The following is an 18,691-nucleotide window of genomic DNA, read 5'->3' on the forward strand; positions in this document are numbered from 1 at the left end:
GGAATGTAATATACTTCCTGGCCACTGTGACCTGGCTCTGATCATTACAGGATACCTCTCAGGCTCAAAAGGGAGTTTGGTCCTTTGGCTTCTGTACCAGCTGTGATGGTCATTTTGGGACATGGTCACCACCACAATATCACTACCTGATATTTTTCATTTGGGCCACCAGTAGATTTCTTTGTGCTGTCAGCCGGATCTGGCTTCTTCCTGGCAGTCTAAGAGAAAATGTTCCATGTTCCATTATTAAAGTACTGAGTTACCCAGGCAGCATGTGAAGTGCTTTGTATCTCTGGAGACCTCTGGTTTAAGGTCTTGTCTCACAGCTTCAGCATATAGCTAGTACCTAGCAGAGTAGAAATTCAAAATATAAATTTCTCTTTTTTTTTTAAAGGTCTAGCCAATTTTTATGTAGTTCTTGCATGCTCAGAAAACTAGCTGGATTTCTAGCTCAGAGGAACAGAGCGCAGGTTGTTAACTGCATCAGTAAGAAAGCTTGCTATAAAGACGCATATGAACTTCCAAACGGTACATGAGGGAATAAGGAACTATTTCTCACTGATGGTTTTCAATAGTCTCTTCCTTCCTGAGGGGAAAACCAGCCATTCTGAAAAGTTTGATATTCTCCTGTGTGTATATAAACTAACTTGCTTTTTATTGTATTTTCCATTCATCCTGACACCTCATAGATCTCTTAATGGTCCATTCTAAGCAATTCTCCTGCAGTTTTGATTTCTACTTTAAATATGGTTTGGATGAGCTAAGGCTTCCTACTGGATTTGTTTTAAAGCTATAATTTATCTTGTACCATACAAATTTTCCCTTCTGCCTGTAGGTTCAAGTGTTCTGTACCTTATAAGATACTGTTTTTTCTTTGTCACAAATGAGTATCCTGGAGGTTTGGCATACGTTCTAGCACTAAACAAGTTTCCTTCAGTGATAGTGGTAGATATATGGCACAAGGTCTGAGGCTTTGCAGAATGTTTAATTGAGGAGGTGGTTATTGGTAGTAGAGACACCGGGAAATTAGCTGGGAAGAATTAGTTATTTCACAGTGATATCCTAAGCTTAGGAGTCTACTACCATATTTACTCAAATCCAAGACAAGGGTTTTTTTTCCCCCCAATCAGCATGGAGAATAAAAGCCTTGTCTTGGATTTGAGTATGGGCCTCTGGAAGGCTGCAGCTGAGCTCCAGCTTTGGCCCTGGACTTAGGGATTAAGCCAGAACTCAGCTGCTGTCTTCCCCAGCTGGAATATCTTGTGTGATGAGGTATGGGACATGTGGCTAGGGGGAGTATGGGGGAGACCGGGGGGAACCTACAGCTTTCCCCCTACTCCTTGCCACCCGTGTCTGTGTCTGCCCCCCCCCGCTCCCTGCCTCCTCCACTTCCTGCTCCCCTTGCAGCCTACCCGCCCCCCCACCACTTCCTTCTCCCCTCCTTTTAACTACCTCTATACCTTCTGCTCTGGTCCCTGCAGTCATGACCCAGGCAGAAGTTGCCTCTGGGGCTGGTCCAGACTCACACTGCTGCTGGCTGTCCCAGAGGTGCAGACCTGTAGCAGAATGTAAGAGGGGCACAGGGAATGGGGGCAGCAGGCAAAAGGAGCCAGGTGGCAGGGCATGGAGGGGCAGGGTGTGAGGGAGGCAGCCTGCAAGGAGGAACAAGGGTGGGGGGCAATGGGTGAGGGGACAAATTACAGGGGGTAGGAGGTGGGGAAGCATGGAGTGGGGGAGGGCATAAGCATGAGGGACAAGGGGTGGAGAGCACGGGGCAGGCACAAACACAGAGGGGCAGGTGGCAGGCAGCAGGAGGGCAGGCATAGGGAGACAAGGGGCAGGAGTTTGGCCCCTCATCCATCATCATTGCTTTCCCCAACACAGCAATGGAGGGGGACAAATTTAAGATGACCTTCCACTAATTAGAGTCTATACATGGAAAACTATAATACATGTATTTTTTTTCATGTATGGAATATAATTGGGGGGTATTTTAAATTCAAAATAATCTGGGATTCAGGAAAATACAATACTTCATGAGGGAAGGTATGAAAAAGGAGAAAAGAAAACAAACTTGGATTTCTTCTGACTTATGATTTTAGAAACTTTCCACTACAAAAAATAATAAAAAAGATATCAGTCTGATTAAGTTTTTAAAAAATTCCCCTTGATTTGTGAGCAGGACTTACAGGAAACAAATAAAAGAAACAGAACCCCAAATACCTAAAAAGAGGTATTTCCATCTGTCAAGGCTCCTCTTTTCAAACTAGAATTGATTATTAACCTTTTGTTGTTATAAAATCCTGTATATTCCTGGAAGATTTTACAATGTCGCCATATATTTGATTTCTAGTTCAATAACCGTTGTCCAATAGTGGGGAAAACTTGAGTGACTCTGGACAGTGCTACATCACCATGTAATTTAGAGAGCTCTGAATTCTTTCACTCTCAAAAACTCCCATTACAATATAGCAGGCAAAATCCTGCAACATTTATAACAGCTACGGGAGACTTTTTATTGAGTCATTCATTTTCATTGTTCAAAAGTGCTATGTAGCATGCAATAAACTAATTCCCTGAGTGTGTAAGGTAAAATATTACCTGGGAAGGAGAGAAAGACCCAGGGTCACATCTATGTCAACATTCTGTTAGATGTGGGAAGCCAATGAAATCCTCCACCCAGCTCAAACCAAGTTCCTCTGGCCTGGCTTAACATCTGTGTTTTGAATATGCCAAGAAAAATGAGCCATTGTAAATGGTAACAGAAAGTGGTATATTACTTTGTGTTTTTTTCCTTTTCATATCTGTTCAGTTACCATATTTAGCTTGGCTTTCATTTGAGGTGCTTGAGCCAAGTAATACCTAGCATGGAATCACTATCAAACCCTTACCATTTCTTCCCGATCTTGGAGTGATTTAAAAAATCAAGAGGTTCTGTAGTGAAACTGGGTATTAGGATAAGCAGAGTGAAGAGTCTGAGTTTTTGAGTGTTGGAGATTGGACAATAGAATTATCAAGAGTGACAGAGAAGTGATTTTACTGAGGGGACTTGAGGGAGATTTAAAGCAGTGTGTTGAAGAGACTGGGTTTGAGAACATGGTAAGATATTGTAGGAGAGAAGTCTGAGAATTTTGAATATGACTGAAGGGTATAACACAAAGGCAGAGAAATGGATATAGGATGAATTAACAGGTTTGATACTTGAAACTATATATGCAGATTATAGATGTACCCTAGAAAAACAGAGCTTACATTTTTCTAAATGCACTTTTTTTTCTGAAAACAGAAATATCACAAAAGAGATACGGGCAAAAAAAAGGAAGTGGACAAGAGCAGTAAGGAAGTATATATATGTATGCATGTTTCAAGAAATCTTTCAGTATTTATGTATGTTTGTCATTAAGATGACTCCTCAATCTACATTTTCACTGACTGCCCGTCTTGTATGCATACCAGATACCAGCCCAGCCTCTGGCTTCTTTACTTTTCATTCCATCCAGGAAGAGCATGCACCAACTGCTGAAACTTCCTGACAAAGGGTTTTGAATCTGAAAGCTTGCTTAAATATTGTTCTTCAACTATTTAGTTGGTCTAATAAAAGATATTAGATTCACCCAAAGAACCTTGTCTGCCTATGTCATTAAAATGGACATTTTTCAACATGAGTAAAAATAAGGTCATAAGTCCCGTCAAGAAAATGATTTAGTGACTGTTATTTAGTGATTGATTTGTGTAATGCTTGGAATCCCAATTGTATTAGGTGCTTTACAGAATATATGAATGACTTACTGTACTTACAAATACTTACAAAAAGCTTACAAGATGGGAACCAATAGGCAGATTGTTGTCTACAATAATGGAGTTGAGCTGGGAAGGAGTAGAGTAGGTTGAATTTGTCCTCAGAGAAGCCTGCATAACCATTATCATCATCATCAAGGCTAGGGACAGACAGTAAAAAAGCCTGAGCCTGAGTTGATTCAGTCTCTGCAGGTTAGTCTAGCCTGGCTAGGCTTTGTAACTGGACAGACATCACAGAAATGCAGGCACATGCCTAGAGTGTCTCAGGCTAGAAGCCTGGGGGAGCTAGAGCAGCCCTTCCTGCTATAGCATGGAGTTGATCTGGGCATGGCCAAGCTCCTGCAGGAGCTGTGATTAGCTCAGCAGGGAATTAACAGTGTTTATCACCCAATTAAGAAAACGATAGAGAGATATTACCAGCTACTTGTTGATTCTGTCTATTGATTTTACCTGTTGATTCATCAGGACTATAGCCAGCATGTGGTCTGCTAGCTAATACACAGATACCTCCTCAGCAAGGCAGAGGGGAGAGGGGAATTCCTACTTATCAGGGAGTTGTGAGGGGAGGTGGGAAACAACCCTCAGTCTCTGCAGCCGCAGTTAGTGAGTGGCGGGGAGGGGCATCCCTGCTTTGGACCAGAGAGTCCTGCCCAGCCCAGGCAGCATGCCGGGATGCTGGGGGACTCTAGTTTATCTTAAACCAGCAAGGGGTTTTGGAAAGACGTTGCATAAACTGGTTTGACCCAATTCAGTTTAGTCTGATACTACTTTAACCAGGTTTATCTCAAACCAGTTTCAGCCATTTTCAGACTGGTTTGTGTACACTGAACATATATTCTGTTACAGGTTTAAACCAGTTTCTGATCACTTACACACAAACTAGTTTAATGTCTGTCCCATATTTAAATGAGTCACATTAGTTGTGGTTAGTGGGCTTCAGAGTATTCTTTTTTTTTTGGATGTGCCTTACAGGGGACACATCTACACATGCATTAATGTGCCTTTTCTAATGTGAATTAAATTTAGTACCTCCAATGTGAGGTACTAAATTAATGCACATTAGGCTGTGCTAATGCACAGTAGCATATTTGCATGCTTTTTGGTGACGCTTAGTGTACAGTAGACTATTTTACTGTGCATTAGAGTAATGTCACACTTTTTTATGTGGCACTTTAATGCACAGTAAAATAGTCATTTGTAGATGCACTCAGTGATCTGGCAACTGAATATAATTTTGCAGGACCAAGTTTCATCTGTAGGAATACTGGTTCAGGACTTTAAACCATATTAGTTTAAAATGCCAACAAAGGATTTTCTTTGATATAGGCTGTAATCAGACATCTTGTTTTAAAAAGTGACTGTGGGCATGGACAGACCTACGATTTTGAAAAGGAGGATGCAGGTGGTGTGGTGCAACATCACATATAAGGCAACTCATATTTTTCTCCAGTTAGAGAAACTAGTAGAAACCTTGTTAATATAAGGGTCTAGCGCTATATTAGTCTGTTTAAAATCAAAGCAAAAACAAATATAACTTTAAAATATGCATTGATTTGCTAGATTAAAAGTTTAAAAGACCCAATGAACTGGGCATAAATCATCAAAATAAAATATTTATTTATTTATATAGTCATTGTAGTTAAAATGTGCATCTCTTATTCAGATTTGTAAAGCAATATTTAGTTTTCTTGAGCATCTTGCCAGTTCATTGTCAGTCATTTTCACACATGAGTTAACATTCACCTGAATTAATACTACCATACCCGGGTGTGACAGTTGTGCCTCTTCAGGACCGTCTATTAGTGGTCCTGCAACACCGATCAAGGGCCAACCACCCGCCTTCTTCCTGCCACACCTTGTTGTTATCTGCTTGATTGGAAGATCTTAATCAAGTGGGAGGCTGCCTATTTTCTGTCTCGGTGCCTCAGGCACTATCTGCAGCTCCTTTCCTCCCCTTACACCGCAGCTCAAGCCTCACAGATGTATCTGGTATTGTTTGGGTCTGTCTTCCTCTCTCTGCACCATGCGGCCGCTCTCTGGCTTGTCCCTCAGCCTGCACCCTTGCCGTCACCCTCTAGCTCATCTCACAGCCTGCGCCCCTACCAGTGCCTACTAGCTTGTCCTGCACTGCCCGTTCCGGGACTTCTCGCCAGTGCCAGCTCTGGGGCTCCTCACTGCCCCCTGCAGTCAGGGCTGGGGCCTACACACCCCAACAATGCTGCGCTCTCTCCAGCACCAGGAACACCCACGCTACTGTGGAGTCCCTATGAGGCCTCCTCCAACCCCTAATAGCCTCACCCGGTCCTCCAGTAAAACAATAAACACAAGAACACAAAGCCCCCGGGCTACAACATAAAAGCTTGACTGTCCTGGTCAAAATAAGAATCCATCCCTACCAGAAAGAGAGAGCACATCAACCCCCCAGCAGGAACCAGGGGATGTTCCCACCGTCAGAGTTCTCCCCTTTGTACTGGCTGAGTTCCTCCTCCCTTGGCGCCGGAGGGAAACTGCTCTCCTGGCCTTCTGCCTGGGCTTAAGAAGGGCTAAGCTCCACCCCTTCCTGTCTCTAGGTTTCCCTGATTGCTAGGGCAACCAGCACCTGTGCAGTCCTAGTGACTGGCAGCTGAGCTTCCCCCTTTCTGCCACTAGGGGTCTCTCCTGAGCCGTTTCTGTTCTCAGTCGCAGGGCACCTGAGAGCTCTGCCACACCAGGGTAAGGTTTTACCAAGAGCTAAAAACAGTCTGCAGGACTGTGAAATAGAAGATAGATATTACCAGAACTGTGAAATAGCAAAATTGCAGAAGAAGGGATAAATTGATTGATGAATCACCAAGACCATTAAAAAAGAGAGTTGTTAATACCAGTGGAATGAACCGAGGTTAGCAGGGATCAGGTAGATTACAACGAACCAGCAAGTTAATTGATCGCCTCAGCACTGCCTGAATAGAAATGTCACTGTCTCTCCTGAGCAGTTGATTTTAAAGCTTGGGTGGCGCAGCAATCAAAAGAGGGTGCAACTGAAACCCTCCTGAATCTGTCCCTGGATATGGAAACAGTTAAAGAAGCAACCTTCAAAGCACTACTGGAAGAAGAGTCAGTAAGTAGAAAAGGGGGCTGAACTTTGCGAAGTGCCTCAAAGAAAAACAAATGGGAATCTATATTTATTTGTGCAGTGATTTCCATATTACTAGAAATAACATTCTCCACCTTACAAGTTTATGTTCTCTTAGTGATTTTTAAGTAAAATGTTTTTAGAACTGGCAGCACAGCAGCTTTAACTCTTAGTTCGTGAGTCAAACTGTTTATACGGCTTCAGAGTCGTCTTCTTCCTCTTCGTTTTCTTCCTCATCTTCGTCTTCTTCTGTGTTCCCCTCCCAGCCCTCCACCCAATTCTCTATCTAATGCCTCCTGGTCTGCTTCTTCCTATTTATGCTATCATCAGCAATGAAGATTTTATAACAGAAATAATTGACAACTTTAATAAATTGTAAGCCACAAAAAAAATCCAGTTCAATAACCTATAGTTCTATTAAGTCCATAATTCTAGAAGTAAAAAAGAGAGGAAAGTATTGAGCTTCTTCCCTTTGTTAATAAAGCATGTATGATACAATTTAGAGAAATTAGTTTTGCAAACTTGAGTAGACAAATGATATTGCAACCTGGGAAGTAGTACTAATGACACTGTTAACATTACTCTTACTAAGTTATTTGATATGAACTAGGATTAGAGAAAAAAAATCATTTCAGTTTGTTACGTGTAATGTGTGTGTGTGTGTGTGTGTGTGTGTAATTCCTTTGTATTCATGAGTGTAGTCATTTAAAATATTTGAATAGATTGTATTGTATATAATGGGGATTCCAGATGCAGTATGCACAATACTTGAATCAGAAACTATCACGTCCCAGCGTAGCAGCTCTGTCCCTTGATGAAAGGAGTCACATTTCCTTTAGCTATCAATAGCAAGAACAATCTTTCTAAGCTACCAGCCATCTAAGAGATCCTTTTAAAGCCTTTGCTTCTGGCTGTCCCTGAGGTATTTTAAGTTGTCAGGACTCCAGGTTGTTTTGGAGGGGAAGATTGAGAAGAAAATGGATTGTGTCATGGCAGCTGGGCACAACCAGTCCCTCCTGTGTCACTGTACTCACTTAGGATTACAACTCTTCCCTCCCCCCACAGCATGCCCAATAGCCCAACTTTTCCTGCTGCTAAATCCTCACTGGAAGCAGTGGCAGGGAGAGAAGAAGTGGAATCAGGAGATTATCATAGTAACAATTGGGATGGGTGGAATAAAGCCAACTTTGAACTGAAGGGGGACAAGGAGGATTGTTGTCTGATCAGTGAAGCCTATCCTGTGGCTCTTTGCTGGAAGTAATACTAGGAGACTTCTGTCTGTAGCATGCGAAAGGAAAGAAAAACAGGCAAGTTTCTTGGAGGAGGATAAGAGAATAGAGGTAGGAACTATGAGAAATTACCTCCCATCCTTCTCTTAAGAATCTCAGGCAGAAGGAAAGGCAAGGTGGCACCTGAGGCTAAGTACAGACAGACAAATAGTCAGAGGCTGAATTGATTCAATCTTTGCAAGTTAGTCTACACTGTATAAATTGAACCAATAAGCAAGTGAACAGGCATTCACTTTTGATTCTGAAAATGTAGCTACATGTCTGCAGTGGCTCAGGCCAGAAGCTGGGTAGTATCAGAGCACACCTTCCTGCTCGGCAGGAGCAGATGGCTTGGGCCAAGGGTAGCCTGCCCACCCTGTGAGGGTGGCTTGTTGGGGAGGTGCAAAGCCACCTCCCCAACTTGGAGGGCCAGTCCCCCAAGCTGGGGGACTGTGAGTTAACTTGAATCTGGAGGGGATCTGGGACAGAAGTTCAATAAATTGATTTAACCTAAATTAGTTAATTCTGATACTACATCCCTCCAGGTTTATCTGAAACTGCTTTTGACCATTTTGAAAGAGATTTATGTGCACCGAAGTTCTGTTGTGTTACAGATTTTATTTCAATCACTTACACCAGTTTACATGTAATTTCTGTAGCTAGCGTTAGAGACTAATTCATTCAGAGAGTTATGCTACATATTAAGGGGTGTGTGTGTGTATGTGCTGATGTGCATGTTTGTCTGTAAAAACTTACGAGTTAACAAAACAACTTTCTGCATGCATTAATATTCTTTCTTTCCTTCCTTCATGTACAGAGCTGTTCCTGTAGCATGTACTTAGCATACTATAGACACCATTTCAGCAAAGCATGTAACAAGCTAAATCAAGCTCTGTATAGTGGAGTTCAAATCTCTTGTTAGGCCCCAATGCACTGCAACTGTTTGGCCTGTTCCCTCCTCAAAACCTCGGAAGGTTGAAAGCCTTCACCCATGAAATTTGCCAAAGAAAACATCAATACAATGAAGATTTTTTTTGAGGGGAGGGAGAAAGGAGTGGTGCAGAAAACACTAGAGGGAAATTGGCCCAATCTTTATAACAGACTTAATAATTTCCCATAGGCCTATCTTCTTTGATGAGAGGACTAGACTTAAAGAGAAAAGTGACAAGACTCTCACTTGTAGACATTCTTTCTGTGAAATCTTAAATGTTAAGGTTAGTTGTTACAGGAGGGCTTAGTATAGTTAAGCAAACAAAAACAGCAGGAGGGCATCATTCACTTCAAATGAGGAAAGTCAAAAGGGCTGTGAGACATTGCTGTTTCTATAGCTAAATCTTCAGCTTTTTTTAATCTAAATTTGACTGGACAGATGGTAATTCCGGCATCCAAATTCATGTTGGTCAGAGGTGATCCTGGCTGATAACACTGGAGCTGAAGTTCCCATGGGTTTGAGCGTTTCAGAGTCCATTTTGTGTTTGAATCCACCTTGTTAGACGGACTCAGCTTAGACGTTTTGACCCTACTCTGTTTTTTACCTGTACCCAATTCAATTGCAACACTCTAATAGTATTCAAATGATCAGTTTTAGCAAAACAGCTAAAACATTTACATATGCAGTTTACAGGGAATTTTTTGTTTTTGGTTGCTTTTGTTTCTGCAACTACTCATTATATACTTAAAAAAAAACACCCTTACAACGTATCAGACACATTAGATGCATCAGACACATTTTTTTCAAAACTAGGCTGTGGTACCTTTCTCATTAGTATGACAAGTAAAATCACATTCAACACACAAAGCCATGAGCCTTGTGTGTGTTCTTACAATACAAATGTTTCCTAAAACCTCTCAGCACTCTGCACCATCCCACCTCCCTTTAACCATACAAACTTTTGAGGGTTTTTAAAATTTTCAGTAAAATAATATTGAAATTCAGTCTGGGAATTCTTATGCAATCAGTCTGTGCTGCATGACCATGAGTTTTGAATGTTCCCTTATGAACATTAGTGTTGAAGAGAAGTTAGAGAAAACAATTTCAACTGCTGTTCAGGGAAGTAAGTAAAATGCTACTTTAGCTTCCTTCATATTCCTCCTTAGGGTTCACCTCTGCCCTGATGTCGAGATAACGCAGCCATCTGGTAATGGCTGAGCAGGTGGCAAGTTGTGATTACTGTCATTACTGATACTGATTAGCTTATTATTCCTATGAATCATGCATTTAGCTAATCCATGCGAAAATAGACTTATATTATTATTATTATTATTACTAGTAGTAGTTTTCTTTGTCCCCCCAGCCCTCCACACCATTCTCTTTCTAATCCCTCCCAGTCATACCTCCTAGTCTGCTTTTTGTCTATTTATACTATAAGTTTAAGGGAATGAACATGATTAGGTGCCTGGGGCACATGACTTATCAGGAGAGGCTGAGAGAACTGGGCTTATTTAGTTTGAAGAAAAGAAGATTGAGGGGATTTGATTGCAACCTTGAACTACTTGACAGGTGTTTCCAAAAAGAATGGAGCTAGACTGTTCTCAGCAGTTGCAGATGACAGAACAAGGAGCAATGGTCTCAAGATGCAGCAAGGGAAATTTAGGTTAGATATTAGGAAGAACTTTCTCACCAGGAGAGTGGGGAAGCACTGGAACAAGTTACCCATGGAGGTGGTAGGATCTCCATCCTTGGAAGTTGTTAAGACCTGGCTAGACAAAGACCTGGCTGGGATGATTAGTTGGGGGTGGTCCTGCTTTGAGCAGGGAGTTGTGCTAGATGACCTCATGAGTTCCCTTCCAATCCAAATTTTTCAATGATTCTAAGTTCCTTAAAGCAGGGATTGTCACTTTGGGTGTGTCTACCTCATCTACAACAGTGCTAGGAAGATCTGTCGTAATGAAGCCCACCTACTCCATTGCTTATATTCCAGTGGTTTTCAACCTGTGGTCTATGGACCCCTGGGGGTCCAGAGATTATGTCTAAGGGGTCTGCAAAGGATGACTATGATCAATCAATAATACGTGAATACTTGTACTTACAATTCAAAGGGGTCTGTACCTCCATTCAGAATTTTTAGGGGTCCACAAATTGAGTTTGAAAACTACTGTTGTACTCTTTGAAGTGACTGAAAAATTGACGTGTTTGCTTTGTGGTTGATTGCCAGGGCTCACCCTACCACAGTCTTAGTCTCTGGTTAACTCATGGTAATGTTCAGAAAGTAACTGAGTGACATCATTTCACCATACAGTGATGTAGAGTAGGCAAGAGCGAGTGGGGCGCACTTTCATAGTGATGTTCCCTACCACGAGGTAAGCAGACATGCCCTGTGTGCAGGAGTGTAATTAGGACAGGGTGATAGGGGCATCCACCCTGGCTGCCAACTATGAAGGATCCCCCCCATGCCAGGATTTTTTGCCGTGGCCCATGGCAGGGGATTCTCTGGCCATATGAGCCAGGCAAGGCACTGCTGAATTAATCAGTGTATCTGGTAGGCTGAGACAGTGAATGCATCTAGAAGAATGGTGCTCCCATCCTCCCTTCTTCAGCTCGCCCCCGCTGCCAACCCGAACCTTTCCAATGGCAGGGAAAACTCTGCACTGCCTCTGCCTGGCCTCAGGAGCTGGGCAGAACAACCCTGAACTACAGCGTATCTAGGGGTGAAGAACAAGTGGGGTAAGCAGAATGGTCTCCCCCTCTTGCTCCGGGAACTCCATGAATACCCTACACCACTGGTTTTGTGTTTCTACAATGCCCAGCACAGTGGTGCCTCAGTTTGTACGTCTGTGCAACAGCCTCTCTTTAGTAGGGCTGTGAAAAACAGCATTATTTCATTTCAACTTCCATTTCACCATTTTGATGGGACAGTGTTTCATTTTGAGTTTCATTTTGTTTTGAGCCACTGTTCCATTTTGTTTAGTTGAAACTGTTTTGCTGTTTCATCCATAGGCTATAATGGGGAAGCACAAAGCTGCCCATAACTTTGAAATTTTTTGGCAGATTTAGATGAAAACAGCAGAGATGGTAGCACCTTCTGAGGGCATGAAGGTTGCCAAGTTTCAAGGAGATAGATGCAGGGCTTTCAGGGAAACTGCACCTTAAATTCTTGAAAGCGAAACTCATGTCACTTGTAAGTGTGAAGACATGGGGAAGGGGGGTTGAAAACAGCAGGGATGGTAGCCCCTGCTGAGGCCACAAAGATTATCAAGTTTCAAGCAGATAAGTGCAGGGGTTTCTGGGAAACTACACCTCAATTGGCTGACAAGCAAAACTCATGTCATGTGTGTGTGTTGAGGTGCAGCAGGGTGAAAACTGCAGGCACGGTAGCCCTTGCTGAGGCCATAAAGCCTGCCAGGTTTCAAGGAGATAGATGCAGGGGTTTCTAGGAAACTGCATCTCAAGCTGCTGACAAGCAAAACTTGTAACGTGAGACTGTGGCATTAAGGTGTGCCCTCACTGGTGCTGGGGCCTTTACACAAGACAGTAGTATGCCCCTCCCTTACAGCCCTCATCTCAGTCTACCACTTTAAATAAGAACAGGTAATAACTTAGTAAGCAGCACAGTAGCACCAGCAGCATTTCAGGCAGCCAGACTATCACAGAGCCTTTCTTTCTTTTCCTGAAGGAGCTTCTTCTCCAGCAGCTGCCAGAGAACTCTCCCTACCAGCCCGAGCCCTGGGGTTTAGATGTGCCCAGGGCCCTGTGTCCTTCCGGTCAGCTGACTGGGGACAGGTGCTAGGGGTGTCAGTCTAAGGACATGGCACTGGCAGACAAGGTTCTTTGGGTCAATCTAATCTGGTATCTTTGAGCAGACCAACTGAATGGTTAGAGAAATATATCTTAGCAAGCTTTTGGGTTGAAAAACCCTTTATCTGGCTGCAGAAGCACCTGCAGTTAGTGTGTGTGCTGTTCCTGGATGGAAGGAAAAGTAAAGACGCCAGAGGCTGGCATGCAGTTCAGGTAGGAAAGCCAGTCAGTGAAAATGGAAATGGAGGTGTCAGGGGTTGAGGGACAGGCTGGGGGGAGGGAGAGAGGAGAAGGGGGATGTAGCAGTGCAGGTAAAAATGGAGAGGTGCTTGGGGAGTCAGATGTCCAGCAGGTTGTAGTGTAATTCCAATATCTGTATTGAGTCCATGAGTTTCTGTACCTAGGAGGTTGATGAAGTGCAGTTCATAGGCTTGTCTGTGAAAAGTGGTTTGTAAATTCAAACAAGCCTCATGATCCTCATTAACCTCATCCCCAGAAGCCAACTTCCTACAGCCCAAAACACACTGAATGGATCCAGGCCATGCTATGACAAGACATACAAAACCTGCCAACAATATCTCCAGTATGGAGATATCTTCACAATATAATACATATCTCCATCAGGGCACCAAGTGCCCTGATGGAAAATATGTGGAGCCACCAAGCAACAACTGCGCACAAGAATGAGCGCAGACTGAAAATCTATTGAAGACTAGAACAGAACACCACCTGTCTCCAATCTCTCCGGCCTGATCCTCAAAGGGAATTTACACAGCCCTGCTCTTCAGTCCTCTAGGCTCTGTGATAAAAATTATAGATAGTAACAACAAAATGATGTCTAGCAAGGATTTTAAAACTCTTTAATAGCATGGACTGGATCTTTATAAAGCTGTGTTCTCATGGGTTGCTTCCATCCTATTTTAAGTTATATAATGTCTCTGGCAAGATAATTGCCAGCATGGAAAAATAATGTTAGAAAAGCAGCTAGCTGTATTTGAATGCAGCTTAATAACCAGATGGGAACAAGAAACTCATTCTGACCAGCCAGAGTCCTTGAACCAATGTTTGAGAACCACCAATACACTGAATTTTATATATAGGCAAGCCCCACTTAACTCTCTTAATTGGTTCCTGAAAAACCAAGCGTTCAGTGAAATGAGTGTTAAGTGAAATCAAAAGTATTTGATGATCCGAGATGGTGACCACAAATTGTTTTTAATGACCTAAGATGGCGACCGTGAGCATTATAATGAGACTAGCTGAGCACTAAGTGAAATCAGGTATCAATTTCAAATGAGCAGTATAGCAAAATAGTGCTAAGTGAAACAGCATTAAACGGGGTGGGGGGTTGCCTGTATCATACAGCTGGAGATAATTTCCCATTTTTAACTGTTTACAGCCGGCTTTTCTCACCACAGACCTCCCTTCTCCTTGTTACTTACCCTTCTTGCTTCCTATCAATATTGAAAACAGCAACAGCAATACTGAAAACAGCAATTTTATTTTGAATATTGCTGCTTTAGGCTGTGTCCTACCACTCGCATGTGAGGGAAAAGCAGAGGAAGAAAGTGTAAGGAACATTTTCTTATGTAAATAGCTAGAGAGAATGACTCCCAAGACTTGGTGGGCTGTGGGGCTTGGTGAGTCATGAGCACACTGTGAAATTTAAGATCTGCTTCAAGGTGGTGGGAATAGCTGGCTAGGGTTAGTATTTGCGGCTAGTGCAGCTGGGTATGCATGCTGCTGCTGCTGCTCTGAGGAACAGGAAGCAGTGCCTATTGTGGGTTGCACAAAGGCTGACTAAAATGTTTGTGGTTTAATGTACACTTTTTTCTGCTCTTATTAATCTTAGTATTAAGATTTGATAAAAATCTACTCAAAATAACACTTCAGCCCACACGCTATTCAGTTTCCATACCCTCACCAAAGGGTGCATGTCCCTTCATCAAAACTGAATTCAAATCTTGGCTCCACCACAGAGTAGGTGACCTCAGGCAAGTTGCTTCCCTAATTCCAGTAGTTTGCTTTTCTGTTGGCAAAATAAGAGCACACTTCCCATGTAACAGTAGTGTTGCAAGCACATCTTAATATTTGAGATACTCAGATGAATATAGCTATGCAGATAGATCAACAAACAGGGGAGTCCCACACTTGGGATAGCACAAATCTGGTTTTTAAGTCATCTTTATCAGGGATGCTTTCTCAGACTTTGACTACCGTTCAAGGAGTTCACATTTTTTTTTCAAGAACAAAATGTAAACACGTCAAGCAATGTGCAGCCAAGTGTAAATATAGCTCCTTCTTCCTTGGTTACAGTTATTGGAACTGTTTTTTGGTTAAAGACTAGAACGGGGGTTGACAACATTTTGGGGCAGAGAGCCAAAACCCCCACAACCTTTACTTGAAAGATGTTGGCACGCCAAGCGCAAATGGTGGGGGAGCTGCAAGGGGCCTGATCCTTATTGTGGCAGCACAGCCCGGACTCCTTTTTCACCATCTGCCCAGAGACAGGCATGCACTTGCTGCTGGCAGTGAACCTGGCTGGGGCTCTGAAGACCCTTGTGCAGCTTTTTGCATCTCCCCATTGCCTAGTGTAAGCAGTCTGGGCTCCATGGCAAGTGGCAGGGGCTGCTCAGAGCCTGGGTCAGCTGTGGCAGGCAGCTGAGACGTGCAAATGGCTGCACTAAGTTCTGCAGAGCCCTGGCCCGACTAATTGCCAGTGGCAGGTGCACACATGCCTCAGGACAGGCAATGGGGAAGGGCCTAAGGCCGTGCTGCCACAATGATTGGGCCCCTGGCAACTCCCCTACTATCTGCCACAGGTGCCAATGCACCTGCCACCAGCAACAAGCCTGGCCAGGGCTCTGCAGACCCTGGTGCAGCTGCTTTCAGGTTCCTGGCTGTCTACCACAGCTGGCCCAGGCTCTGGGCAGGCCCTTGCCATCCGCCATAGATCCCCGGCTGCTTGTGGCAGGTGGCAAGGAGGCTGCAAGCAGCTGCATCAGGGTCTGCAGAGCCCCAGCCCAGCTTGTTGCTGGCAGTAGGTACATGTGTACATCTAGGCCAGGGGTAAGCAAGGCCTGCCAGACCGTTCTATCCGGCCCACGGGGCCCCTAAAAAATTTAGAAAATTAATTTTTATCTGCCCTAGGCTGCCTGTCATGCAGCCCTCGATAGCTTGCCAAAACTCAGTAAGCAGCCCTCTGCGCAAAATAATTGCCTGCCCCGATCTAGGTGAATGGTGGGGGGAGCCATGAGGGGCCCGATCCTTGTTCTGGCAGTGAAACTCCAGCCCTTTCCCCACTGTCCATCTCAAGGTGTGTGAGCCAAGCAAAATACCCATGCTCTGGCATGCCATGTTGGAGGCTGCTGACCCCTGGAATGCAATAATATGCAACACTGAGATATACAGAATTAAATTCATTTTGGTGAGAGTGCCTTTACAAGCACAAACAGGTCTGGCTATTTTTAGTATAAGAAAAAACTGACTTGATTATATAATATCTCTTGGCAAGTCTGTTTGTGACTATGGTAACCCTTTTAGTACTCTGAAGAGAAGACAAGGACTTCTTAAATAATAGAGTTATCTGAGTCTTGTTGTCCATGGGCTACTTGAGTGGTTGTTCTTCAGCTGGTTTAGGATAACCATTGTAAAGGGGGCTATTGCATATCTGAATCTGTAACAGCTTAATGGGCCAGTATTTTTATTATCTCTACATCAAGACATTAGCATATGTTATACTGTGGTTTCTTAGGAAAGAAAATAAAGTATGTCATGTTTATTTCATATCTCTATATTCTGCTTTGTTACCTAGCATTATTTAATTTCTTCCAAGAGCTACCATGTAAATAGAAAATACGTGTCTGTGAAGGTGTGAACAGAAGGAAGGGCAGTTCACTCTCATTTCCTTTTTTGCCTAAATTACTTTTGTTTCAATGTAGATAGCTCTTGAGTAGAATTTTAATGTGATGTGATGTGGTGTATTCTTACTGCATCTCCAAAATGTTAACATTATATCATCATCTTCTAGAAGGTCTGGCTCATTCTCTGGGTACTTTTTTCATTGCCGGAGGAGCTGCTGCTGCATTCCTACTACTGGTAGTTCTCCTGATCATCATCATCAGCACCGTTGTTTACCACAGAAAGTAAGTAGAGTAACAGATCCAAGTCCTCATTATAACAGGTAGCTCCAAAGTGTCACAGACCCATATTGGCTATTTTCCTATTGTCACAACTGCTAATGCTTTCCACTGTAGAGTTGACTAACCCCTTCCTCCCCCCACTCCCCAAAAAAGTGGGTTTGAAAAAATTCCATCTTTTTTTTCAAAATTCCAAGCTTTGGAAATTCTGCTCAGTTCTTCATCTGGTTGAAAACAGTGGGGGAAAATGTAACATTTACTCCATTTTAAAAATTTAAAATAAGCTCTGCTTTTACAAAATGCTTAGTGATATAAACCTCAACTGGAACATTTTGGAACAGAAGTATAGCAATGTGGCCAGCCACCAGGGGCAGCTGCTATGCACATGGGAGCTTCTGGTTGTGGCTGCAGTGGCTGCAATAGCAGCCAATTTTTCCACTCCTCCTGTCCTCCTAGTTGGCATCCTAGTCATGCCACTGCTTTGGACTGATATGATAAGGGACTCAGTTCTAAATTTGTCAGTCCCTGTGGGTGGCCAAGCTCAGACTGGTTTAGAGTAGTGCTCCAAAGTTACAGTATCCCTGGCCAGAATGACTGAAAGAAGCCGGACTTGAATTTGATGCTAGTTTTTGTGAAAGTGACAAATGAAAAAAAAAAGTAATTCTGCCCCACTTTTCCCAATGGCTTAAATCATTTTGAGAAAGAGGTTATCATTGTTTCCTGGCAAACAGTTTTGCATTTCGGTGAAAAAGGATATTTTATATATGGACTTATTATACACCAGCAATGCTGAGCCCTGTAGGGGCCAAAGCCAATCTTGGCCCCAAGTAACTTTTATTTTATATACAAGCCAGACATACAAAGGCAGGATTTCAGAGGCACCAGGAGAGGTTGTAATTTGTTGTTTCCTTTGGTTTGTTAGGAGAGTAAGCCAGCCCACCATTATGTTTAATGACTGTTTAAGTCTGTATAATTATTAGTTGTATACTGCTAATTTAATGTCTCTTGTGTTAGAAGAGCCACAGTAACAAATTGTTTGAGGTGTCTTCCTTTAGCTCCAGTAACTCCAGCTGTAAATGGGTTCTTGGTCATTTGGACTGGAGAGTCAAAGGTGGCTGGATGTGATGCCACATCACTTTTTTGTGTTCTGTTTGCTACAAGATCTGGGAAGCATTAACTATGTCACCAAGGTGTGTTCCAGACATACAACCTTTTTCTGTTGTACTGAAAGTTCAGGCTGTTAAGCTATTTCAATGTGCATGGTAGTAACTGTACCAAAACCATGTAGTTCCTCTATAATATACCTGTTGAATGTGTATCACCAGAAAGAAGAGGAGAAGGATCATGCCCATGTCAAAAATTTTTTACTCCACTCAGAACAGGGTAAGACTGATTAGAAAATTACTTGCTTTTAATTGAATTTTCCCAGTATCTTTCTTTTCTTTGTACTGTATCTTTTACACCTACTTTCTATATCCAAGTTAAACATCAACCAAACTCTAGTATTTGTGGCATTTCTTCATAATTTTCTTTTTGCTTTTAGTGTTCTTTACTGCATATGCAAAATCAAGGTGTGAAGGGGCTAAGGCTTTTTTTATTTGCAAACTGGTGTGATACAAGGAGCACTGGTAGTTTTTAT

At 42.8% G+C, this 18,691-nt stretch overlaps 1 protein-coding gene across 1 annotated transcript in view; it reads left to right on the forward strand.

The window, feature by feature from the left end:
* CD226 (CD226 molecule) overlaps positions 1-18,691 on the forward strand; it is a 57,422-nt gene that overhangs the window by 32,323 nt on the left and 6,408 nt on the right. The window contains exons 4-5 of the mRNA XM_090037299.1: positions 16,944-17,058; positions 18,378-18,435. Coding sequence (XP_089893425.1) covers positions 16,944-17,058; positions 18,378-18,435 — 173 coding nt within the window. The remainder of the gene's footprint in view (positions 1-16,943; positions 17,059-18,377; positions 18,436-18,691) is intronic.

Source organism: Crocodylus siamensis, chromosome 3 (assembly GCF_052110815.1).
Source record: "Crocodylus siamensis isolate JL-2025a chromosome 3, ASM5211081v1, whole genome shotgun sequence".
Taxonomy (NCBI): domain Eukaryota; kingdom Metazoa; phylum Chordata; order Crocodylia; family Crocodylidae; genus Crocodylus; species Crocodylus siamensis.